Source organism: Nanorana parkeri, unplaced genomic scaffold (assembly GCF_000935625.1).
Source record: "Nanorana parkeri isolate BGI_ZX_2015 unplaced genomic scaffold, ASM93562v1 scaffold65, whole genome shotgun sequence".
Taxonomy (NCBI): Eukaryota; Metazoa; Chordata; class Amphibia; order Anura; family Dicroglossidae; genus Nanorana; species Nanorana parkeri.
This window is the reverse complement of record NW_017306333.1, coordinates 2,512,824-2,538,901: the sequence shown is the minus strand read 5'-3', so window position 1 is coordinate 2,538,901 and position 26,078 is coordinate 2,512,824. Positions and strand designations below refer to the sequence as shown.

The window sequence follows — 26,078 nt, the reverse complement described above, 5'->3', positions numbered from 1 at the left end:
AACGCTGTACTGAAATTAATTTTATACAATTTTTTATTTTTTACTATAATTAGGAAAAATTACAGAAAATTTTTACATTTTTTTTTTTTTTTACATTATGTTAGGAAACATTTATTATTACCCAGTTTTTTGGTAAAATATAAAAGTCGGGGTCACGTCGGGTAAATAGACACCAAACATGTCAAGCTTTAAAATTGTGCGCACCTGCGAAATCGCAGAAAACTACCATACCCAAAATTGCCCATAAGCGACACTTTAAAAGCTTTTACCGCTCATCAGTTTAGTGTTATCAGTGATTGATGGCCCTAGACTTATTGCTCTCACTCCGACGTTCGCGGCGATATGTAACATGTGCGGCGTAATGGGCGCAATCGTCTTTTTTGCACGTATGCGCCCCCGACGCATGTTTGCATGCGTGTATGTATGGGTGGGGACTTAAAAATTTTTTTTGTTTTTTTATTCTTTTTTATGTGTAACTTTAAAAAAACATTTTTGGGGGGGGACTTAATTTTTTCCCCCTTTTTTTTCCCACTAAACTTTATTGCTATCGCATACGGGGCTAATAAAAACCCTTTATGTGATAGCAAAATATGTGACAGGTCCTCTTTATGGAGACATCAGGAGTCTCCAAGACCCCTAATGTCACCTAGGACCCCCCAAAAGAAGCTGATGAAGCACAGATCTGCTCCATCAGCTTCTTTCCAGCTTCTGAAGCTGGAGAGTGACACAAGAATGCGGAAGTGATGTAATATACAACACTTCCGCATTCTTGCAGAGAGGGGACCGGAGGGAGCTCGTGTACCGAGCGCCCTCTGATCCCCTGTGACACAGCTGACATTGCTGATCCCGGGCTCGCACCGGGCACAGCGGAGCCCGGAATCAGCGGGACAACGGCGGAGGGGGGGGGAACCGATCGGCAACCCATACACGCGATCCGCCGGCTCTACAGCCGGCAGATCGCTTGTATGGTAACGCCCGCTCAGATCTAGAGAGCTCCGGGCCAGCCGTTTTTTTACGGCTGGTGGTTAAAGAATATCTTTACCCATATCTTCAAAATAACACCAAACAAACCTTTAGAAATGTTTAGTAATGACAATCTACAAAGACATACTTCTAGATAATTGCAGGCTTTGTATTTTTTGCATACCTTATTTTTCTTTTCCTCCCCAGTTTTCTGACATTGGCCATGTTTACCAAGGGCAGGTTCCTAGATCTCCCTTTACTTCCTGGAACTTTGACATGTGACTAAAACACGTGACCATGCACATAATCTCAGGGGAGGAAAATGCCTTTCCTTGAGATCTCGTGAGTTTACAGATGAGATTTCCTAGCAATGCACTTCTGATGTAACCTTCCCAAGTTTCAACTCTTGTGCACAGATTACATCATTTGTGCCAAATTAGACCAGAAAGTGAAAAAAAAAGAATTGTACGTAAAATAAAAATATGTTTGTTTAGCTAATGAATGTAAGATGATTTCATATCAGCATGCAGAGCTGTCCACAAATTTGAAAATTAATATAAAATCTGTGGTTAAGTGAAGTCTTAAACATATAGTTAATGCGAGACAGTGTAAGAATATTTCTAAACTAGAAATGTGCCAAAGTGTGAAGACATTGGTAGACAAAGTATACAAAGTCTGATAGCTGGCTACAAGAGTGATGTTTAAAACCTGTGATTTCTGACAAAGGGATAGATACGAGTGCTAACAACCCAATAGTTTGAACATGCAAAATGTTATGGTATTTGTACATTAAAATGTGTAAAAGCATAGTATGTATTCCCTGCAGAGATTGTATTACCTTTACTCCGCTGAGAATATAATTTGCCGTGGGGGTGGTCCAAAATTTGGCATAAGACTGTACATAGCCTCACCCAGAAGTAGTATGTTTATTTATTTGGGCATTACAAACACATCTAGCTTGCAGCACCCCATTTACAGAGCTGACTGAACTCCAGTCCCTGAGCATTAAATAGAATTCACTGCAATTACTCCATTGTTCTCCAGATAGCACCTCTCATGTACTTATGATTAAGTGCTGTATGTAATATATAATTTAGATGTTATTTTTGAACCATAGCAACACAGTTTTAACCCATTTATACATGTCCCATTCATCAGGCATATGCAGCAGATATAGAAAGAACCAAAGACTTTTCAGATTCACTCTTAACACACAAGCAAAGAACATACTCTTCTGGGAGATTCACATGCTATCAGCCAGCACACAGAGCAGCCTTTTAAAAACAGGCAAATATTCTAGTGATGGGATGTATGGGACCATACAAGATGTTCTGATATTTGTGGGGTAGCTGGCATACTTAAATGTTTGGTGATGTTCCATTAAATTGGGCAAGGATGAAAACACTTGCAATTATGTTTCCATGATACTTTGCATCAGTGTTGAGGATCACAATGTACTGTTGCAATATCCATCATATAGTCGCCCTGGTGTCACCATTTGGCTTGGCAAATATATTATGGTTGTGGCTGAAGCCACTTCCAGGTTTTGTCCCTTTTAAATAAGCTTATTCAAGGATATTAAAATGAGTGATACAGGTGTTCACCTGGAATATTGCCCTGTGGTTGGACAATGGCTGCTTTCAGAAGATGTTAGAGTGTTGGCTGAGCCAGTTAACAAGGAATATGACAAAGTTCCTTTAAGCAGACTATACACAACTAAATTTGAATCATTATTTTGTGTTCAATCTAAATGTTCCCATCACAGAAGGCATAAGGATTCCCTTTCAGCTACATGGCCAGGTACTGCTATAACCCTGAAAGCAAACGTGTCACATTGTTTCACAATCTATACTGACAGCGCAGTTGAATAGAAATCACCCTCTTCTTACCATATTGTAATGTTAGTGTTCCTGGTTCACTCTCCTTTGCAATGCAGTACCTTCTGATTATGTAGCTAGGTTCCTCCACAGTTCCATAATGCAGTGTGACCGATCACCAGGTATGAACGCTGTCACGTGGCATTTTTTGACTTTTCACAGAAGCAACCAGAAATGTAAGATACGATAGGGAAATAAAGGGCTTCTGCCATTCATCTGTGCTGTCCCTTTGATTTGGAATGTATATATTTTTTTGTTTGGTAAATGATGCATAATAAATATATTTACCTCTGCAGGCACCCAACCCCCCTCTCTTTGCAAAGATGGGAAAAAAACAGCATAGTCAGGCTTTCTTAATGGTAAACTTAGGATCCTTTACAAATTGAGTGTTAGGGATGCACCCTTTAATAAATGGTTAGAAAGTATGTGTACATATACATTAACAAATATAAAGCATCAGTTTATAAACTTGTAAAATGAACAAAAAATTGTCAAATAACCATTAGTCTTCCTAGACTTTTAACATGGTATGTGTACATATTTTATGGACAGTAGTAAGGGCCACTTATTAATTTAGAGAATGATAAAGAGTATGCAGTAACAAGCTATGTATCTACATGCTGTATCAACTTGCATACACTGCACTCTAGCTGTAACAAGCAGGCAGGTAAATCAACACACAAAGAGAAACACAAAGGGATTGTATACCAAAAGTATCATGTTCTTAGAACATTTATCAGGTTTCCCCTGTAAAGATAACAAAATGTGTTTACCGAAAGAAACAAGAAAACTATTGGCATTCTGTTTATCAGTGTGAATATATTACCTCTAGTTCTCTAAGAATTCCTGACTGGCCACATGTTTCTAGATCCTCAAGTGCCTGGGACCAGAAAGTTTCCTCCTGGTCAGCTTCTGGGTCATCTGGACCTCCAGGAAACCTGGCACAGAATATGTTTAAGAGAATGTTAGATGTAGCTGTATTTATTTTCTTGATTTATTGTGTTCAGGACAAAAAAAATACAATTTATAATGTACATGCTCAGACCAGTGCAGCTGCTTCCAGGTGCCTGGACACTGGCAAACAAAGCTGTAAGGACAGCTTTAGATAACCCCTGCCACTCGGAGCAAGTCTGAGCTTTGTTAGTGTCCTTAAGTGAATGGACATCTTCACTCTGCACTGGGAAACTCTAGCAAGTCTCTGCTGATCCATAGTCACTGTGGCTTCCTTTGCAGCCTTGAGATCGCTTGGTCATATCCAAGCCAGAGCACAGTTCCTCTGCAAGACCTGCACCTTTTAAACCCTCCGAACAAGTCCTGCCCCTCATGAGGCAGTGCCTTTGCGGGAATCTGGTCCCTGGACATTTCAGATGCTTGGGTCAAGCATCTGAAATGTGCTTGGGCCCGATGGTGGTCAACTTCGTGGCAGTCCCTTAAGCCCAGTTTCACGCCAGACTGTTGCAGTTCTACATTCTGGCAATGTGGGAAAAGCAGGCTTAGTATCTGGATTTTCCTATGCACCTGACCAGCAAAGTCCAGACTTGCCCTGGCATGGTGGCTCTCCACTCCGCACACTGGATTCATGGAAATAGTTTATCCTGATGGTCTGGAAAATGCTCATGACATCCCTTCCTAGTATTACACAGAGATAAGGTTGTATAGAGATCGAAGGCCTCCTTTCTTCCAAAGGTAGTTTCTTCCTTCCATCTTAACCAGGACATTGTACTTCCCTCTTCTTCCTTCTATGTTCTGTTTCTGAACATCCTAGGAAGATTTCTCTCCACTGTCTTATGTTAACATGGCACACCCTGTCTGCTGCTGCCACTATTTCCAGGTGGATTAGGCATCTCATCATTCAAGCCTTAAGTTTACAGGATGGGATTCCACCTTTTCCTGTCAAAGCTCATTCCACCAGATCCGTTAGTGCTTCTTGGCTTTTTCAGCATCAGGCATCTGTATCCTAGATTTGCAAGGGTTATCAGGTCTTCTGTTCACAAATTGGTTAAGTTTTACCAGGTGGATGTTAAGGCAACTTCTGATGCCATTCCGATTTCGGTTGTAAGGTGCTCCAAGTTGCTTGCAGTTCTTTCCGAGCCCTTCTTTGACCAGTTTGTTACATGGGCCTATTAGCATTTGATGTGTTGCCAACCCCTCAGCTGTATTGCTTTTGGATGTCCCACTAGTCTAAGACTTAACAAGTCTGTGACTTGTATTATACGATTAACAAATTAGGATTTTTTTCTTACCTTTAAAATATTTTCTTGGAGTACATTACTTGACACAATCTCTGTCCCCTCTTTTCCTAAAATGTACTCCTATTATTGCTTGCTATAAAACTGAGGCTTGCTAGGAAGTGGGGAAGGGGGGCTATATAGTGCTGTCCTTACAGCTTTGTTTGTCAGTATCCAATCACCTTATGGCAGCTGCATAATCCAATGGTCTAAGACAAAGTGTCCGTGTCCTGTAAAGTACTCCAAGAAAAGGATTTTAAAAGGTAAGACAAAAATCCCATGTGTCCCTTTTCTGACTCCCTTCACTCCTTTGCTGTAAATAATCTGTGCTGTTAATGGACCACAATAGTAGGAGCTCAAACTACACTCAGAGCTGAACGAATCAGAGGAGAACACGCAGCTCTCCTGTTCTACACATATGGCGCCATCTGGCTTTTTAGTTAGAAAGCATACAGTAATAGGCAGTCTCTTTAGACAAAACAGAATGACTATAAAACCACTGTCTCAGGTATACGCTCAGTTAAACATCTTTATAAAAATAAAATACATCACATAAACAATCGGTTTATGAGCTTGTAAACTGCAAAAAAATTTTTTTTCAAATTTCCAAAACCATTTTACTTTACCTTTAAGACTAGACACTTTACAAAACTGTCTGCTACAAGTGGTGTACAGTTAGTGACACCTGTAAAAGGAAGCTGCTTGTTTCACAGTAGGTGACAGCTGTAAGAGGAAGCTGAATATTCTCAAAGCTGGTGACACAGGTGGAAAGAAGCTGTATAGTTCACAGTTAGTGACTTGAATGAAAGGAAGTTGTAAACTTTACAGTTGGTGACACCAGTAAAAAGAAACTGTATAGCTCACAGTCGGTGACACTAGTGAAAGGAAGCTGTAAATTTCACAGTTTGGTGGCATCTATATTTCAGTCTGTAAATTATAGGTGATTAGATGTGATCATTTAGACACAAAATATACAGCTGTGCTATTCTTTTTTGTGTTTTTTCACAGTCTCATGCTGGCTAAACACAACAGTTTTCAGGCAATTTCAACAAGTTTTCGATTACAAAAAAATTACCAAATAAGGGCATTTGTATTGAAGATGACTGAACCCATCGGTTTTTTCATATGAAAGTTGGTTGAAAGTGATGGAGCCTCCCGTAGAGCTATGTAGGTGATATTTATCCACTTAGTCAAGCTGCTAAAATATTGCTCAATTAAGCCATTTACCTTAAAGTGCAGCAATATATGTTTGTAATAAACAGTATTAGTTGGAAAAATCTCATCTGAGTAGTATTGATTGGTATTGTGATACATATGTATAAGGGTGGAGAAAAGAGTGGGCAGATACAACCAATGACACTGTTGTTCAGAAGGAACAAGAATGCATGGATAAGGTTTTTAAACTGCTAGTACTGACTTGAGATCATTGCTCAATCTGGGTGCATACGGCCAGATCAGGTGATTGTAACCCATGTCCATGACCAGTTTGAGGAAAAAACACACCACAAATTTTAAATAAGGAAACTGCTACATGACCACCCAGGATCATTTTTTTTTACAAAGGTACAAGGACATTGGGAACCAGTAATCCACATGGTAGAATTTGGTTTGTGATACATATGAAAAGCAGAACACTGCAGGTAGACTCCCGGGTCTAAGGAGTTTGGGCTTTCCAATTACCCTTGCTTTATGCTGCAGACATCCTAGTATGAGGCTGTATTACTTACCCAGTGGCTGCAGGTCTCTCCCACTCATCATCACTAAGCCCTGTGTCCTGGAAGTGATTATTAGCTGGTCTATTTAAAGGAGACAGACTGCCCTTCTGCATGGGGCTCCTCCATTCATATGCATTGAAGCTGAATCCCGACGCTTGGAAGTTTGGACCTAGACACAAAAAAATTCACTAAAAAGGATGAACTATTTTTTTTTTCTTTCCAGACTAAGCCTGAGTTCCCTAAAGTAAAGTTTAGTTCATATAATACTTCCCCTGTCCAATTTAAAACGGGGAGTTTTTACAGTGTTTCTTATTATTGCTGACTAAATACTTTCAGTGTATTACCAGTACAAACCATCCAGAAGACTCAGGAATCTCTAATGAAGACACCAGCACAGATGGCTAAGATGATGTGCAAAGTGCAGCATACCTAGCTGCAAGCAGGCTTATTTCATAAACAAGGGTCATCAAAATAAGAATTCTAACTGGTTGACATCGGTTACTGTAGTTTGTGTCTTTAACATAAATCCATCGTAGAGGAAAGAGTCTCCTGGTTAAAAAAACAAAACATTGGCTATTTCTTTAGTTTTTTCAGTCTCTTACAAAGTAAATCATTTTGTCAGACTGGACAGAGTAATCATAAAGCCAGATTGTCCTTTTGTGAGGCTGACTGCACTGCATTTCATGACAGGTAAGGTTATCATTACTCAGGAACATATAATACACTGACACAGCTTCTACCCGATGGCCTGCAGTCTACCATGGGCACCTTTTCAGACTGAAGTGACATTTTAGCTCTACAGAACTTTTTTGCATGCTAAACAATGCTGTAATATAAATAGCTATGCTGATCTTCATATATTATTTACCTTGGCTTCCAAAAGCTGTGTCCACAGCAGATCCATCCCAGGACTCCACTGCACTGTCCACACTCGGCACTGTGGTAGAGTAAATATCAGAGAGGTTGCTGGATTTCTGAGTGACAGGAGTGTCATCGTCAGCATCACACAGCTCACTCACTCTGATTGGTGATGCAAATGGCTTTGGGCTTGTTTCTTAAAGACAAGAGTGAATATGGACATGATGAGTAAAAGCTAAACAAGCAGGGCATATTTCTGTGGCAGAGAAAAGAATCACAGATATGAAATCTAATAGTGTTTCAGCTGATTTGTGCTGGAATGAATGCATATAATATTCATAAAGGGAAAAAAAATGGTTTTTGAATGCATGGTCAATGGAAACACTAAATCACATTTATTTACAATTAATGCTGTTCACTTGGTATTAACTATATTCCTAGGGATGCACCGATACCAAGTACCGTACTCTGTACAAGTACAGATACTTTTCCAGCTCCAGGACTAGACTAGAGAAAAGTAAAAAAGTTAGGAGGCAGCTGTCATTTGTAAGGAGCACACGGAGCTCCTGGAATTTGTACATCCCTGTTTTAATGTATGATTTCGTTTTTATAAACATATATAAAGGGATGCACCGATACCATTTTTGCAAATACTGATATTTGCCCAAGTACTTACAGACACAAGTACTGATACATTTTTGTTTATTGTCATGTGACAATATTCACATATTATTTTCTAAAACAATATCCACTAATGATTTCAGGACAGTGGTGGAGCACCATAGCTAGGTCCCAGCAGTTCTCATTAAAAAAGACCAAGTATCGGCACTGGTATCTGAACTGGTATCGGCGCATCCCTATATATTACCCAAAATAAACTCAGGTGTTATTTCAGCTTCTATATTCCCTCTCTCTAAACAAACAAATATTTAACCACTTCCTGACAAAAATCTTTTCATTAACAATCCCTAGCAAAATGCCATGTGCTGAAGATATGTACATGTCTAATGGCAGAAAGACAAAACAGACAGTTCTTATTTAGGTTTCTGTGATAAACGAGGATGGCTAGCTGTAGAGAACAGTCACCAAAAAGGTACTTAAAGCACATATTAAACAGAAAATTGGCTTACCATCATTTTGCTTCTTGATTTTTAAAGTGACAGTCTCCCCTGCCATCTGTAATAAATGAATGGCTTCACTCAAAGGTTTGCCTTTTAGACTGTTGCTATTTATGGCTAGTATTCGATCCCCTATATGGATTGCGCCTGTCCTAAAATCAGAAGAAACACAAAGTGTGACATTATAATAATTCCAAATGTTTTATTTGTTTAGGTTTAGGAAGACACAGTAAGGGTTTGATCCCCTGTTGAGCCTCTACTGCTGTCCTTGGCAGGAATATCTCCTGATCTTACTGTGGTAGGCAGAGCATTGCTGCAAGCTAAATGTCACTCCGTGTCTAGAGTGCATCCTTCATATATTCCTACTGGGAATTTACCAGCATTATGGGGTCAGTGCCCCCTTAGTGGATCTTCCATAGGAACATATGGAGAAAGGATTTCAGAAAAAAGAACCAGGAACTTCAGCTCAATGCAGAGCCCAGGCTATCACAAAAGGAAGGGGGAGATATCATCATGAGGGTCATGGACCAGATCACACCTCACTCCACTCCCAAAAAATAGTTCCACTTAAAACCAAGGTCATTCACAATAAACAATACATTCAAGGGTTATTCATCATAATAAAAACAGGAAATAATTCAATACTTTACTTCTCTTTGAATGCATAATAACAGACAAGTATTTTTCACAAGGATTAGATTTGGTATTTTGAGAAATTGTTGGTTGGAGCCTCTTCTTATGCAATCTCTTCAATTAAGTAATTACTACCAGCAGGTGAGCACTTTAAATCAGCTTGTGATATTCATAGTTCATCTGCTCTGTATAAATAGCCCCATGAAAGAAAGAGAGAAATAAGGGCACTGCAGAATTAGCTTCAATGGATACAGATTGTTACATATATTCATACAAACCCACCATATTATGCAGCCCTTTGCAGTACAGTGAGCATTCCTTATCAGTGTCTATCCAGTACAACTTAAACTCGTATGCCGCTATCACAGTCATACAAGCGCAATCTAGTCGTGCGTACAGTAGATGCGGTCACACGGTGCCCATACACCTGCCGACTATCGTACGTTCGCGGGATCACCCGCCATTATCGCACGATAATCAGAAGGTGTATGGGCACCTTAAGAGGAAAACAAAGGCATACAGATATTGCTTTGGTTATGTTTGAACTTAGGGCACAACTGCGTAGACTTCTTTATATTATTTTATAGAAACATGCTGCAGGGTAGTCATTACCTTTCTGCCAGTCCACCTTTAGTAAGGCTTGAGATGATAATGGGATCAAAAGGCTCTTCAGTGCCAGAAATCGTAATTCCTAATGGCCCTCCGTACCTCTTCAGTTCCACAGTATAAATGATAGCTCCAGAGCTCTCCTGTTCATCTACAAGTATAAAACATTTTTGCCTCTGTATCAGTGCGGAGATCATCTCTAATTAAATGCAAACACTTAGGAGATTAACTGCATTGCATCTTTATTAGTCAATGTGGCATGACAGTGCATGGCTGCCAGACATTTAGGATTACTGGGGTGAAGAATTATTTACACACCAGAGAGTCTGGAAACCATTTAGTCATTAAATTGCTAACTTTTTTTCCCTTCAATTGTAGATAAGCAATATAGAAAGATGTATTTAACTCGTCTTTAAGATTCTATAAAATGCTGACAAGAAAGGAACAATGTTTCTCTGGATACAGCTGTGCGCAAAAGTTTGCATACCCTGGCAGATATGGTGACATTTTGGCATTGATATTGAAAATATGACTGATGCGAAAAAAAACTCTTATTTAAGGACAGTGATCATATGAAGCCATTTATTATCACATAGTTGTTTGACTCCTTTCTAAATCATAATGATAACAGGAATCACCCAAATGGCCCTCATAAAAAGTTTACATACCCTGGAATGTTTGGCCTTGTTAAAGACACACAAGGTGACACACACAGGTTAAAATGGCAATTAAAGTTTAATTTCCCACATCTGTGGCTTTTTAAATTGCAATTAGTGTCTGTGTATAAATAGTCAATGAGTTTGTTAGCTCTCATGTGGATGCACTGAGCAGGCTAAATACACAGCCATGGGGAGCAGAAAAGAACTGTCAAAAGACCTGCGTAACATGGTAGGGGAACTTTATAAAAGATGGAAAACAATATAAAAAGATATCTAAAGCCTTGACAATGCCAGTCAGTTCTGTTCAATCACTTATTAAGAAGTGCAAAACTCAGGGATCTCTTGAGACCAAGCCAAGGTCAGGTAGACCAAGAAAGATTGCAGCCACAACTGCCAGATTCTAAAGGCATGGGGAATCTTGTGAAAATTGATGGCAAGATGAATGCAACATGTTATCAGAAGATACTGGCAGACAATTTGCATTCTTCTGCATGAAAGCTGCGCATAGGACACTCTTGGATTTTCCAGCACGACAATGACGCTAACCACAAGGCCAAATTGAACGTCCGATGGTTACAGAAGAACAGGAATGTCCAGTAAGGTCCGTGCTAGGTGAGGCATTCCCCCTGGCTGCCCCCTCCCCGCCACAGAGCTATGCGTGGAGGAGGGAGGGAAAAGGGAGGAGCATCCAGATAGATATCCTCAGTGTTTTGATTGGGCTTTTCTTTGATTGGACAGCTTGGACCAATTGTGCTTTGCCATTGGTCCAAACCATCCACAGAGCTCAAGCCTCTAACACCAAGTAGAGGCTGTTGTAGATCTGGCCTCACTATGTTAGGTTACACAAAGCAGTGGGAAAGCCCGCTGCTGTGTAACATAACAATGGTGTCAAAAGCCGGATGAGGCACCGCCTGTAATTAACAGGCGGCGCTCCATTCATGACAGGTTACACAGCACAGAGGCTTTCCTTGCTGTGTAACCTCTTACAAGTCAGTCTAAATAAAAAAAAAGCTGTCAGCTTCAGACTGGAAGCTGACAGCTTTTTCTTCCTTAATACTAGGTGAGGCTCTGCCTCACCTGACCGCACTTAACTGCAGCAGAAAAAGGTGAAGGTTCTGGAGTGGTCATCACAGTCTCCCGACCTTAATATCCTCAAACCACTCTGGGGAGATCTCAAACGTGTGGTTCATGCAAGACAACCAAAGACTTTCCATGACCTGGAGGCATTTTGACAAGATGAATGGAAAGATATAACACCAGCAAGAATTCAGGGCTTCGTAGGCAGCTATTACAAAATACTGCGTGCTCTCATTGTTGCTAAAGGGGCCAATACACAGTATGAAGAACTAAGGTATGCAGACTTTTGAACGGGTCATTTAATTTTTTTTATTTGTTGCCATGTTTTTTTTTACGATTGTGCTATTCTGTTATGACATTCAGCTGAATATGAATCCCATAAGAGAATTGGGTTTTCCCTGCTCACTCATGTTTTCTTTACAAATGATGCATATATTACCAACTCTCCAAGGGTATGCAAACTTTTGAGCACAAATCTATGTAAACACAATCTTCACTTGCACGAATTATACAATAATTATAGAAATTCAAGGAAAGAGCCCTACAGTGACTACTACTGATATCTTTGTTAGCATTTACAAAGTCAATATTTTATAAATATTTAAAGTACAACTAAAGGCTTTTGTATGACAAGTATTAAAACCAGTTACTATGTGATGCACAAACCTCATAATGTAAAGAAAAACTTTCTTTACCTTCCCTGACTGCCAAATCCGCCTTCATTTTGTGTCTCACATACTCCCATTTCCAGACACTGCAGTTCAAAGTGGGATAGTTTCAGCAACAGAGGCACAGTTATCAACCCAGAAAGCAGTGGACAAGTGTGGCCAGATGCTGATTGACAAGCTACCGGCTTGTGATCAGCAGTGACAATGTAGTGCAAGCAGGTACGGCCTACATGAGAATGGCTTCTCTGCCATGAATTCAGCAGCAGTGCAACATTGTTGCCACACCATCACAGGAAGTAACATTAGGTGGACTTCACTTGTAGTATCAACAAGTATTTGTGGGACTTTGCAGAGGGACCAAGAGAAACTATAAATCTGGACTTCTAATTAAGTGCTGCAGCACACATTTCTTTTTATTGGCAAGCCATAGTTCTATTTTAATACAATAACTAGTCACTATATGGGAGCATAGCCAAAAAGAAGGGGTTTATTTCTCATGTAAGCATAGTGGCATAACATCCACAGCCAGGTCAAATGTGCTCTTGAATGTCACACATACAGAATTAATAATTTATAACTCAAGACACAGCCTAAAAGGACAGATCTATTTATTCCAAAATGTATACAACTGCCTGAGGTGGATGAAGAAAAGTGATAACTAAAGAGAAGAAAATAGAATAAAATGAAAGCAGAATCTGTTTGGTAATACATTATTTTGTTAACTTCCCCACCTGAATTATCTTCATCTTTGCGTATCTTCAGCTTCACCAGATCTTCACACTGCTGCAAAATCTGAACTGCATCCTCCATGGAGCAGTTGTCTAGTCGGATGTTGTCTATGGCAAGTAGTTTATCCCCCAGCTCCAGGGTCCCTGTCCTGTACATTGACAATCATGTTTTTTTTTTAAACGTAAAGTAATAACGTATCTCTTGTATTTGCATAATGTTTACATACGCAAGAATATGTTTTTCTTCTTGTTGCAATAAAGTTTACTGCATATGTCATGTTAATTGTGAAAATAATTCCCCCAGTTGCACCAAACTCTAACCTGACTGAAATGCTTTAATCAAAAAAGAAGGCAGATGTTTCCTTAATCTAGAATATATAAATCTATAGAAAAAAAAGTCATATATGTACCCTTAAAAAAAAGTTTTTACTCCTGTGATGGACTACAATCTCATGTTTAGTTTACTAATTTGTATTGAGATTGTAGTCCATCACAGGAGCGAGCTTGGCACGGGTGGCTACTTTACAACACACACAGGGACCATGGGGAATTAAGTAGAGTGATACACAAGGTGCATTTTTGTTAATAGTTAAGGTACTTGAATGCATTTTAAAGATTTAATTCCCGAGTTTAGTGTCACTTTAAGCTAAAGCATGACGTAGTCCTACAACTGCCATATTGTCAGGATCTCTGCCAATTATCTTAGTAATGTACCCACTATTAAACCTATTAGAACAGAAATATGGGATCGGCCAATGTTGACTTGGTTTCTAAAAGTTCAGGCTGCCGGGCATGTTGTCCTTATCCCAACTTTACACGCTGTAACAATTATACAGGGGAAGAGCTCATACATTTTAGACTTTACTGAATGCATGCCTTATCCATGCCAGTCACCCACCACTATTTGAGAAAGTGAAGAACAGTATGGTTACACTTTAGCATGCACCTTTAAAAATCAACTCAGCAATGAGAGTTTAATTATATTTGAACAGATTCACTATATTTCCTGCCAAGGTAAAAATATACCTCAAGTATTTATTATATTTCAATGCAATGCATGGTGCAGCTATTCTGTAAGAACACACATTAAATCAATGCCTCTGTGTAGTTGTACAGTAAAGTATGTTTCAGACAGTTTTCATGATTTATAATACTATAAAAGGCTATAGAACAGAACACTCACCGATGTGCAACACTGCCCTTCTTTATATCGGAAATAACCAGTGGATCTCCCGTTTTCCTACTGGACGGAGCTGTAGAACACACACAAAAAACAGAATTTAATCAATCCAAAACTGATCCAACTGTTTTATATTATAAAAAAGAACTCACAGCATATTTCTTAAATGAGGCAAACTCTGCTTTCTGTATAATGGGAAATACAAACTGTGACAAGTTCAATAAAGGAACAAAAGACCACTTTGCCCGCGGCATGCAGATTCGCTTGTATAAATGAAACCTGCCTTAGTAAGATTGTAAAACAAGTCATATCTTAGCCCCCCAGGCTCTGGGAGGCCAATAAACCACTGTTGGAAATTAGGGAATCAAGGAGATACTAATGATAACAGTTCTCTAAATTATAAAATGTAAGAATTCCTCAACTATAATATATGCACCTCTATTTAGAGGTTTTTTTACATTATTTTGATTGACCTTAAAGTTCTAATCAACTTAATGCACTTAGTGTTTACCATTTAATTTACAAATGATTCTTTATATTTATTGTTGAGACTACCAACATAATTGTTTTGTACCACAATCTACTTTTTAAAGTGTGTCTGGCAACAAGCAATTGAAACACATAAAAACTTGGTTGACAATAACTTCAGTGGCCAGATAATTGAAGGGTAAATCTGCCAAAATCCCTTACTACAAGTAGAGTCTATTATGTTAAACCATCTTCTGGCTTGAAGCATGTAATGGGAATTCTGATGCAGAGATATTTTTAATTCTGTTCACTGAACTCAAAACAGATACATTGTTTTATAAAATAATGACCTGGAACAAGGACAGTCATTTATGTGCTTTTGTTACATACATATATTCTAAAACATGTTGCCAAAAAGTTTAGACTGAGCAGGGTAGGTATAGTTTTACGGTTAGGGAGGTCTATGCAAACTTAACATGAGAGCACAATTGCACCAAAGGTCCCATAGACTCATCCATTCATTAGCTATGGCTTCGTGAGCCAAAAACAAAGATTGTCGCAGTAATATTCTAGTGTAGTGTGGTAAACATTCTTTATCTACTATACCAAATAAACAAATGTCAGGCATACAGAGAAGAGGAAGTTGCAGTAAGGTGCTGAACACATTAACCATTTGCCGCCAGAAGTCAGATATAATCCAACAGCCCCAAATGAGGAGCATGAAATCTACCTGGAGTTTATTAAATCAGATACAGTTAGGGGTGCCCATACGTCCCATTTTGTGCAGTCGAACACGAGATAGGCATGTTTGGTGTAAAATCTAAAATTGAGTTAAGCTATTTATTAACACTGGAGAGACCATGTATAAGAGGAATACATATATATCACCACATTCCTCTGGAGACATAGTAGGTAGTAGGGTCTGCAATTTAGTCTTAATAGTCTGTGAAGTTTCACTCAGCTAAGCAAGTGGGAATAGAGAGTAGATAATAACCCTTTGGGGCCTTGCCACCTTAACACTCCTATTAGTGGGTATTCAGAGATAGGTTTATCCTAGTCCCTGAATTGTGCCTCCAAGCGATGGTGAAGTTGTAGGAACCTATAGAAAAAATAGAAGAAACTACTGGGCAAGTCATGTCTCTCCTGTATTTGCATGGTACATCGCTTCCTCACAGTGAATGTCTGCAAGAATTACAATACCATGGGATATCCATAATGCAGTATCTTCAATTGCACTAATTGCACATGGCACATAAGAATAAGTTATCTGGTAGATCCCACAATGAAGTGAGGCATTTGACCCCAATCTGCACTGATTTGGCCAGTTTCTGGACATGTAGGTAGAGTTTACGGGGGAAATGGTTTAGGGGCTTCTATGAATATCAACATTTGTTTGGTACAGAAAACAACGTGCCAAGTGTGCTTCCGAGCTATAGGGAACTACAGGGAGGATCCATGTGATTAGGTTTTCTTAGATGTAAATGTAAAAACATATTCGACAGGGCTATACTAGCTTCTTGATTCTAACACCAAGGTCCTCAGAGGGTGTAAAAAGGAATTTACCCTCCAACATCTACCATGAACTGAAACATCAATTTTGGGTGGGCTACTCCTTTATTAATCATTAGCGCCTTTTCTCAGTAATTATCTTAACAATTTAAAATGTGCAAATATCTAAAAAAAATGTCCATTTCAAACTTGTCCCAAAGTTAGAAACATATAAACTGGGAATTTCTAATAAAATAATTGCTACATTTATTCATATTTTGAGAAAATAACATATGGCTTGCAAAAACTAAGCTGCAAACAAACAACAAATGTTATTAAATCAGCCTGTCTTAACATATGTGCATCTCTAATAGCACAAGATGCATCTAAATGTGTCTGCCAAATTAAAAAAGGATGGCTCCATTCGTTTGTCATATCGGCAGGCTGCATTTGTGACAACAATCTGTTGTGAAATTCTAATCCATTCAGTGAAAGCCTGATGAGTTTAATGGCTTGTTAACTTTCCCAACTTCCTGCTTTGTCCACTGGGATGTAACCTGAGCGATCCCTGACTTGGCATTATCTACATTCTGCTAAGTGAAAGTGAGACACTGCTACCTTAACTTATAGCTCTCCTGTCTGTATCTATTTCTGCCAGCTGACCCAGTCTTCATTCATAATTCATACACCTTCTACTATATACTCTGTTCTACGCATTTGTATTAAGCAATCATCACCATCTTTTTTTAAGCATTTATATAGCATTGTTAATGTCATTACTGTCCTATTTAACTTTTCTTCCCAGCTCATTTATACAGCAGGTCATAGAGTCCCCAGGGTATGTTAAGCATCTGTGCTGAAGATTTCAAACTGTATATTAATATAGTCACATTTTCCACTAGGCGTAAAACAGCATGATTTCTTTTTATGCTGGGCGATTACAGTAATCCCTAACGCAGGCAGACATTTCCAGGCTGCGCTTCCAGCACTCTGTACAAGAGGCATGTTACCGCCATGGTTGAAACACCGACATGTTGACGCATCTCAGCAGAGGGCTGCTGGAGATCACATATCTCTTATGCTTAGTATAAGGCGCTGAAATTTTAGCACCTACCATTTCAGCTTCTAGATGGTAAAATATATAACAAAGGTTCTGGGGAATAAATATTACGGCATTTACTGCTAACAATCAAACTGTATATCTAGGTAAAACCTTTTTTTTTTTTTCCGTTTTGGATAGAGGGGGAGGAGTTAGACCCTCTGTCAATTTTATATTGAAGTCTGCGTCCCACAAGGGGATTTTCCCTAGTGGTACACGGAGAGCAAAAATAACATGGCAGGGGTTTAACGCTCCACATACACTTTAAATATTTGAAACCACCAAGACTATCAGCTTGGGTGCAAATGTAGCAAACAGCTAATAAGTAATATCACAACAGTGACATATACATTTTGGTGAGGTGTCTTAAAGAAACCCAGCTTGCTGAATCTTTGGTTTGATTTCCAGCAAAACGCATCCTCCATAAGGCTGAATGTGTATGAAATGCATGCATTTAGATGGCACAACATGAAAAATGCAGATGGGTAAATGTAATCCAATAGTGGTTTAAAAAAGTAGAATTAAAACCAATTTATTTTTAATTTTGGATAGAGTGGAGAGGGATAGGCACACCTGCCAGGTTTATATTGCTGTGTAACTGTGTCCCAGTTAGAGAGATTCACACTCTCTATTTGTTCTCTAGTTGTTCCGGTGACTATTCTCAAAGTGAAAGAAAATCCTCAAAAATTGAGTTGTCACCAGAACGTGAATGGAGGGGAATGAGGACACTAGTTCTGGTGACCCCATTGATATCAGGGATTTCCTCTCATTTCCTGTTGTGGCTATGGTACAGGAAGTGAAGGGAAATCTCTCCAATGGGAGATGGCATGAAAAAAGTGATGGGAGTTATAACACTCCCTTACTCTATTCAAAATGAAAAAAAGTGATGGCTTTAGTTCTAGTCTGAGCGAAATCCCTGAAAACAGGAGTAAAATCAAGGCTGTAACTCATGGTAAACAACCAGGTTTAGGAAACTTATCATAGGAGATATATGTGGGGCTGCCACTACTGAACTCTTTCTGAAAATGTGAGATGTCTGGATGTATCAGGTTTCATACTTTTTTGTGTCACAGACCAAGCAGTGAGTAGTACATCAATGGCAGCCTTCATTTTTCAAATCAGCCCTACTTGTTGCCATTTCATGGAAAAAAAATGCAATCTGGGTATGGAAACATCAAAAAGGATTCCAGATAATCTTTTTTGGATTTTAAGAATACATTTAGATACACAAAGTTCCAGAGGCATGTTACGAGCAAGAGAATGGAATAGGTTGAGCAACACATTTCTCTTGAAAACAAATACACAGGCACTGCTTTCTTCATCAAGACTCTAACAAAAACACTTTCAAATCCAATAATGAAACATTTGCTTACAACTTATGGTGATGCCAAGTTCAACATTGTGTTTCTTTGGTAATTTTACATGGAATGTGCCACTGCTAGGTATCACAGATTCTGAAAAACAATACGCAGGAGATAATATAACCATCAATATAAACAAGCAACAATAAAAGTGTTGTAAATACTGCAAAGAAATAACTTCTGATGTTCTCCTGAAACTATGACTTGCATAAATATAAATGTATTTTACATTAAAAAACTATAATATTTATAAAAACTTAACAGCACGTTAAAGTAAACCTGCCATAAAAAACAAATGTGGGGGCTGCCATTGTTGACCTTTTAAAAATGCATGTCATCTGGGAGTTATCCTAACCCAATGGCGTTAATGGATCTGAGCCACTATCGCAGAACAGGCATATAGTTTATGAAAGTCAAAGAAAGGTCTGAAGTCCTTATCTGCATATTTGTTCAGAAGGAGAAGCAATAGTGGCCTCCACAGAGCTCTCATGACAGTTTTATTTTAAGTTAAGCCTTAAAGACACTTAAAAACCTAAAAATTTAAGACTCTTAAAATGTGTTCATACATTATATATGGGATGTTGCAAAAGGCACAGGCCAGCTTTCCGCATATTAAGAAATGAAAGGCTTCCTTAGGTATGTATAAGCATCGCTAGAAACCTACATTATCGTTCTCAGGCCAGCATCGAAAGAATACAGAAACAACATTAAAAGTTGGAATAGTAGGAGTTGATACATTTGGTGAGAAAAATGATTTTTTGTCTAGTAATATTGTTACTGTACAATCGTGAGTACTTTTACATACATAGTCGTGAAAGTTTCTGAGAGATCTTTTACATTGAACGACTGTTTCCTTCGGATTTGAATCACATATAAATTTCAAACTCAACTTTGTGTTATCATAAATAGTGTTGCATCCCACTTATCTAACCCCATTTGGAATTTAGAACTAAGGTCTTGCCGATGCCTCTTGCAAACAATATATGCTGATAATGCCAGACTTTCTAATGTTCTCAATGCACACAAGTCACACATAGGATCAGGATGATTCCTTACCTATCTATATACTCATCACTTTCTAGGAAGAGCAGTTTACAGAAACATTATGCTCTGGTCCCATTATAATCTAGCATGCCCTTTATTTTATGAAAGTTTCAACCAACCTGCAACATCAAATTCAATTTCCAAAGTTACTTTTCCAGCAATAATTGCATCTCTCAAAAGTTGATTGGCTTCTTCAAAAGTGCTGTCCTCTGTCTGCACACCATTTATTGCAATTACTCGGTCTCCCACCTGCAGCATACCACACCTGCAAGAGTACAGCATATTTATGGCATAAAAAACAACCTTGCATGGTTTTATACCCAGAAACTTAAGCTTTTATGAGTCTTGATTACATTGTGCCCATACTTTACTAAAAGGTTTCACAAGTCGCTATATTATCATCTAATTTTTTTCAGATTAATGATGACGACATTGCCAAACATCCAAAACCCCATAACTGCATTCTAGCAATAAAAAAACATTGCAGACAAAAACATATACTGCAAAGGGTAGACAGTTGGTTCACATAAACATGCAAACATCCTGTAAATATAGGAAGAAACACAAAAGGGAAGAAATGCTATAAAATATATAATCCTATAGTGCATTAAACCCTACCATTAGGGTTAGATATGTCTAATCCAATTTTATATTATTTTGTCCATATAATAAAATGGTTCCATTCTGTCAGTAAAGTATATCACATTGGCTTTTTGGCATCATATCTGGACCAAATTACCAATTTTGCCAAAGTTATGTGAAGTTCCATGAATTTTCATGGTTTGTATATGGTTAATTCATACAATACAATGAAAAGAAAATAGTGCTTTTATCAGTAGCGTCACAAGGGGGTGCAGCCTGCACCTGCGTGACACCATTTGAGGGGTGACACCAAAATTACAGTCATTTTGGTGTCACCCCATCTGAAAAGTCAAGCACTCGGTCATGGACCAAGAGCCTGACAGTTGCAGAAGAAAGGAGGGGACCTGGTGGCATACCATATCCCGCCGGGTGAATGTCCCCTCCTCTCTCTGCTGCCCATCACCAAGATGGCTGCCGGCAGGTACCACAAAGATGGCCGCGCATGAGTAAGGTGACATCACGTGCATGCTTAATGATGTCACGGTGGGGTGTCACACAGTATCCGCTCCGGATACCCGGCCTCGGGTCGCCCCTGGCTTTTATTATAGTTGTTTTAGGAGTATTTTTTTTCTTATGTCTATTTCTTAATTATACTTTTTCTAAAAGCAGAAAGGTACAGCAACTTGCAGATCCCTTTCCCCTCAACTACTCTACATAAACAGTAGCACTATGCTTTTTTAATTTGTGTTTTGCTCCCTGTTTTTCAAACTGCAGTTTTTTCCTGCTGGTTCTGCTTTTATACACTGTAGTCAAAGGATAGCAGGAGTCCATCTCTATTCCATTTTAATTAGTTTTAGTATTTTTCTTTTATTTACCATCTTTACCATAGAAAGAAATGATAAAATGAAATGACTATGTGAAACTGCAAATATGGTTTCAAAAGAATTATTAAAACGGAAAAAAAACAACCCAGAAACAAAACCTGTTTTAATTTTGTTATATGCGAATTCCCTTAGATCATGTCATGGCATTGTTATGGGCCCTTCCTGTCCTTCAAGAAAAATCTTCTACATTACAAATAGATTTTTCTGCACCAGCAGTCCAACAACCACAAGCTCTTTTGCACAGCACCAACCCTAATTATTATCGACAAACTATCCATAGTCAATGTGACGGACCGCCTGGTACCCCGACTGGATACCTCCATCAGAAATCAGCTTCCTCTCCACTGGAACCTGAATTCCAGTGTCCTCAGCCCAAACCTGCCTAATTATTGTCCAGAACCAATATATTAGGACAGAAAGCGAAACTCCTCAAACATCAGACAACACCAATGTTGAGGTGGTTTGGACTGCCCGTATAGAGGAAGCCGATCCCACCACTGCCACCAATTGTAACAGACCGCCTGGTACCCCGACTGGGTACCTCCGTCAGAAATCAGCTTCTTCTCCACTGGAACCTGAATTCCAGTGTCCTCAGCCCAAACCTGCCGAAGTTATTGGACAGAACAAATATATTAGGACAGAAAGCTAAACTCCTCAATCATCAGACAACACCAATGTTGAGGTGGAAACCAAGAACTGCTTTATTGAAGAAAGCACACAGAGTTTATACCTCACAGGATCAGATTAGAGTTTAGTGTGTCCCCTCCCCCAGACAACAAGGTGCCGCATTGGAAGTCCTTAAGCACAAACACTCTTTGAACTTAATGAATGTCCTTAATCAGATCCTCACAACAATGGCCCCTCCGGACAGCCTGCTGTCAGGGGAAACATGCAGTATTGTCACTCCACACATGAACCTAGGAGAATGGTTCCATGTAACCCCAAGGGGTCTGAGGGGGGTCTCCATAGTTCTAGGTCCATAGTCAGTAGGAAGGAGGCTAGCCCCCAGGCTCCTCCAGCAGCCCCAGTGACGGTTCAGTCCGTCACAGTCAACGTCTAAACTCTGGTGTTTTGTAACAACTTACACAGCCAGTCATAAAAAAGTATGTACGCTAGGAATCTATCAAATGCACCATAGAGACAGCTTGCATGTGCATGAAGGAACAACCTAGCTGAAAAAAATATGTTGTAAAGATGGCCAAAATTTTTGAAACAATCTGTAATAAAAAACAGCAATCTCAAAGCTCTCTAGAGAACACATTTAACAAACAGTATAACAATATTTTGCAGACATTATAAATGCTCAAAAATCAACAGTAAAACAAAGCTTACAAAATTGCAATTTTTTTTGGGGGGGTGAGCAATACATTTTCCTAGCTACAAGGAAAAAAACATTCAGCTTTAAAGAGAATACAGCTTCTCTGTGCTATGCATATTGAGAAGATTCTCACTGACGACCTATTGTTTTCCTAAATAAAAAATGCAAAGGTTTAGTGAAACTGTGATAAATCAGAGATAAATATTATGACAACACCAACAAGGCATAACACTTAAAAGCCAAGAAACGTAAAAAACAAATCATTGTCTATTACCCTGCTACCACAACACAAACGTTGATCTAAAATATATTAACTGAGATATTGGCAATGCATCTGTGCTAGATCCTGACAAAATGAATGCACGAGGATCAGGTGCAAGCAGGTTTAATAGATATTGTAAATAAACAATTAGATTAGGGCATTATTTTATTTTAAGATATGGAAAAGGCCTTTGATAGGCTTAGCTGGCTCTTGTTCCCAGTCTTTCATCAGCAGTGTTGTTGTTTTGTTGGCCCTTTGCTAAATACTATTAATGGGCCGTATAATATACCTACTGCCTCTATAAAACTCTGCAATGTCCCTTCAAGGTCCTTTTTATAAAGGAGTATAAGGCACGTCTGCCCCCCGTCACCATTACTTTTGTTCTGTGTGTTAAACTACTGGTCCCAGTAGATTTCACTGCTTTCTGGTTAGCAGAAAATTAGCTTCCCTTTTATGAATGACCATGTTATTAGCCTTCAAAAAATAAAAATTACAAAAAGTTCATATAATGTCAGTCTGTCAGAATGTTGTGCTTTTCTGTGTCTCCCCTGAAGCAACGTTTTATTAGCTGTTGATCCTGCCAGCAAGTCTGTTGTTTTTCCAACAACTGTGCAGCAAAAAAAAAAGAAGCAGTTAGAGGGTTGGGACAAACCATTGAACAATGCCGGGGTGCTTACAATGGTTGGCTTTTATTTATTAAGCTAAAACCTTAATCCCAAAAGGAAAAACAAAACTGCTTCAGTAACTGCTTAAAACGTGTTATCTGGAGTTTGGCTTTAATTTGTAGTCACATATGTACAGCTCATCTAAATCTACTAGTCTATCTAGCACTACCCTCTCCACAGGTTGGCTATGCTGCTCCTCCAAAGTGGAAGATTGAGTGCAGCCACCCTAGGACAGTGAATATGTTATTGTCTGGATCACCAGGTGAAAATAAAGCGAAAAAAAGGCCTTCAGAAAACAAAACTAATGCAGCCACCTCATGTAAAAAGAGGTAAGCTGCAATATATTACATTTTTGTTTTTTGCTTTAGATACACTTTATGACACAATTTAAATCCCTAATGGTATAAAATGAATCCAATTCTGAAGCCATTCAGCATTACCTAGATTTCCTAAACTAAGTTTTACATACATCTGAAGAGATGACTCCCTTTAGTATCTTTAGTCCAATCCCTCATTTAATTAAAGAAATGCAGAAATTGCTGCAAATACATTAACCTACAGTATATAATTTCAACTGTTAAAATGTGTTTCCCAACCAAAGTGCTCTGCTATTCTGAAACACTATTCTGGATAAACTCAAAAAGGATGGAAACAGATCCTATCAATTGTAGAAAAAAAAAAATAGGACATTATTGCAAAATGCAATTCCACCTGATCTAAGAAGCTTCACCTAAGACTTAATTCCTTTTCATAGCAACAGTCCCTGAGAATTTGTCAAAAACACATCTAAAATTTGCTCAAACACTACTTTCTTTAAACAGGAAAATGTATCCAGGGCTCAAAATTTCCACTCGCCTGCTCGCATGTGGCGAGTAAAAATAAGGTGAGGGCGAGGAAGTTTGTGTCTCCAAGAGTCGGTACTATGTGGCCCACTGCCAGCTGACATGTCAGGCACACGGTCGCAGACCATGTATCTGACTTGCTTCCCCGCTGAGGGTAGGGCTTCCGATGATTGCAGTGCTGAGCGAGCAGTGTGCGCCTGCACACACCGCCCTGTGCGGCATTCGTCTTCCGACCACGCCACCAACCCGCCAAAAATCGTACGATTTTCAGTAGGTTTTCCAGCGTGCTTGGAAGAAGTCGTACGACCTTACAGTAGAAGCGGTCGCACGCCACCCATACACCTGCCGATTATCGGACGATCGCGGGATCACCCACAACTATCGTACGATAATCAGCAGGTGTATGGGCACCTTTAGTGTATGTGTATATTAGGCCCCATTCACACCTACAGTATATTTCAGGTGTGATTAGAGATTCCTGTGTCAGGAACTTGCGTTTTCCTGCAGCCGGAATCCCTAATCTGCCGTTTACAAGCGGCAACTATCATAAGATAGGAATTATCATAAGATTATTTAAGGACGGTGTGTTTAGGGGCGGAGTTAAGGCAGGGGCAGGGGAAGGCTGGGCATACACCTTACAACCATCGCAAGACTTTTGTCTTGCGATGGTTGTAAGGTAATTTAAAAAACGTACGATCTCCCTATCTTGGACAGGCAGATCGTACTTGCGATGATTGCAAGCCCGCCCCGCTGAGGGGCGGGCTTCCAATGACCGCAATGCTGAACGGGCAGTGTGCGCTTGTGCACACCGGCCCGTCCGGCTTTTATCTTACGAACATGTTACACACCCGCCGAAAATCGTACGATTCTCGGCGGGTTTTTCGAACATGGTCCTAAGATATAAGTCGTGCGACCTTACAGTAGCAGAGGTCGCACGGCTCCCACACACCTTACGATAATCGTATGATCGCGGGATTTCCCACGCTTATATTAAGGTGTGTGGGCACCCTAAGGGTTAGGTGGGGCAACTAGTGCCTAGTGACTCTTAAGGCCTGGCTAGTAGCTCAGGACTTGAAATTTTGAGCCCTGGATTATCTATACCATACTAAACTGCTTGAATTACACCTTCCTGAAATATAAATATATGTTATGCTGAGAGGTGACCTTGGGTTGCAAACCAAATCTTGGACTTTGACAGTCTAGAGTCATGGCAGTAAGTTCTAATAGTATTACCCCCCACAAGAAAAAAAGAAATCTATATAATACGTTACAAAATAGTTTGTAACCAACTCTCCCAAGATGCATTAAAAAATGGCTGTCTTTACCACATACTCTGGGAGTGTATACTATTTGCACCAGTTTGGAACTCAGACTTTGATATACATGGTCATGGCATTTACTATCCCATGTGACCCTATACAATACCATATAGGTTAGTTATAGGATATAGGCGATGGGGGAAAATTTTTGGGGGTGTGTGCCTACCCTCCACTGCCAGCTATCCCAGGCTCTGCTTTCCCCTGTGCTGGCCCGGGACCAAAACAGCGGGTCTGTGTACCTTGATTGGAGGGAGATCAGCACAGTTCCAGTGGCAGATCTCCCCTCTGATCACTGAAAGCGGAAACAAAGAAAAAGCTCATGAAGCATGATCACCTTCATCAGCTTCTTTGTGTTCAATAGGTGACATTAGCAGTGTAATAGACCCCTGATGCCTCCATAAAGAGGACCTGTCATGTCCTTTTTGCCAAGACATAT

At 39.4% G+C, this 26,078-nt stretch overlaps 1 protein-coding gene across 5 annotated transcripts in view; it reads right to left on the bottom strand.

Moving 5' to 3' along the window:
* Positions 1 to 26,078, bottom strand: part of GRIP1 (glutamate receptor interacting protein 1) — a 419,799-nt gene that overhangs the window by 11,530 nt on the left and 382,191 nt on the right. For all 5 annotated transcript variants that reach the window (XM_018576366.1, XM_018576365.1, XM_018576368.1 and 2 more), the window contains 10 exons: positions 19,890 to 20,035; positions 18,739 to 18,819; positions 14,314 to 14,383; positions 13,134 to 13,279; positions 10,005 to 10,149; positions 8,772 to 8,911; positions 7,652 to 7,837; positions 6,796 to 6,952; positions 3,667 to 3,778; positions 3,549 to 3,587 (listed from right to left, as the gene is read on the bottom strand). In XM_018576366.1, coding sequence (XP_018431868.1) covers positions 3,549 to 3,587; positions 3,667 to 3,778; positions 6,796 to 6,952; positions 7,652 to 7,837; positions 8,772 to 8,911; positions 10,005 to 10,149; positions 13,134 to 13,279; positions 14,314 to 14,383; positions 18,739 to 18,819; positions 19,890 to 20,035 — 1,222 coding nt within the window. The remainder of the gene's footprint in view (positions 1 to 3,548; positions 3,588 to 3,666; positions 3,779 to 6,795; positions 6,953 to 7,651; positions 7,838 to 8,771; positions 8,912 to 10,004; positions 10,150 to 13,133; positions 13,280 to 14,313; positions 14,384 to 18,738; positions 18,820 to 19,889; positions 20,036 to 26,078) is intronic.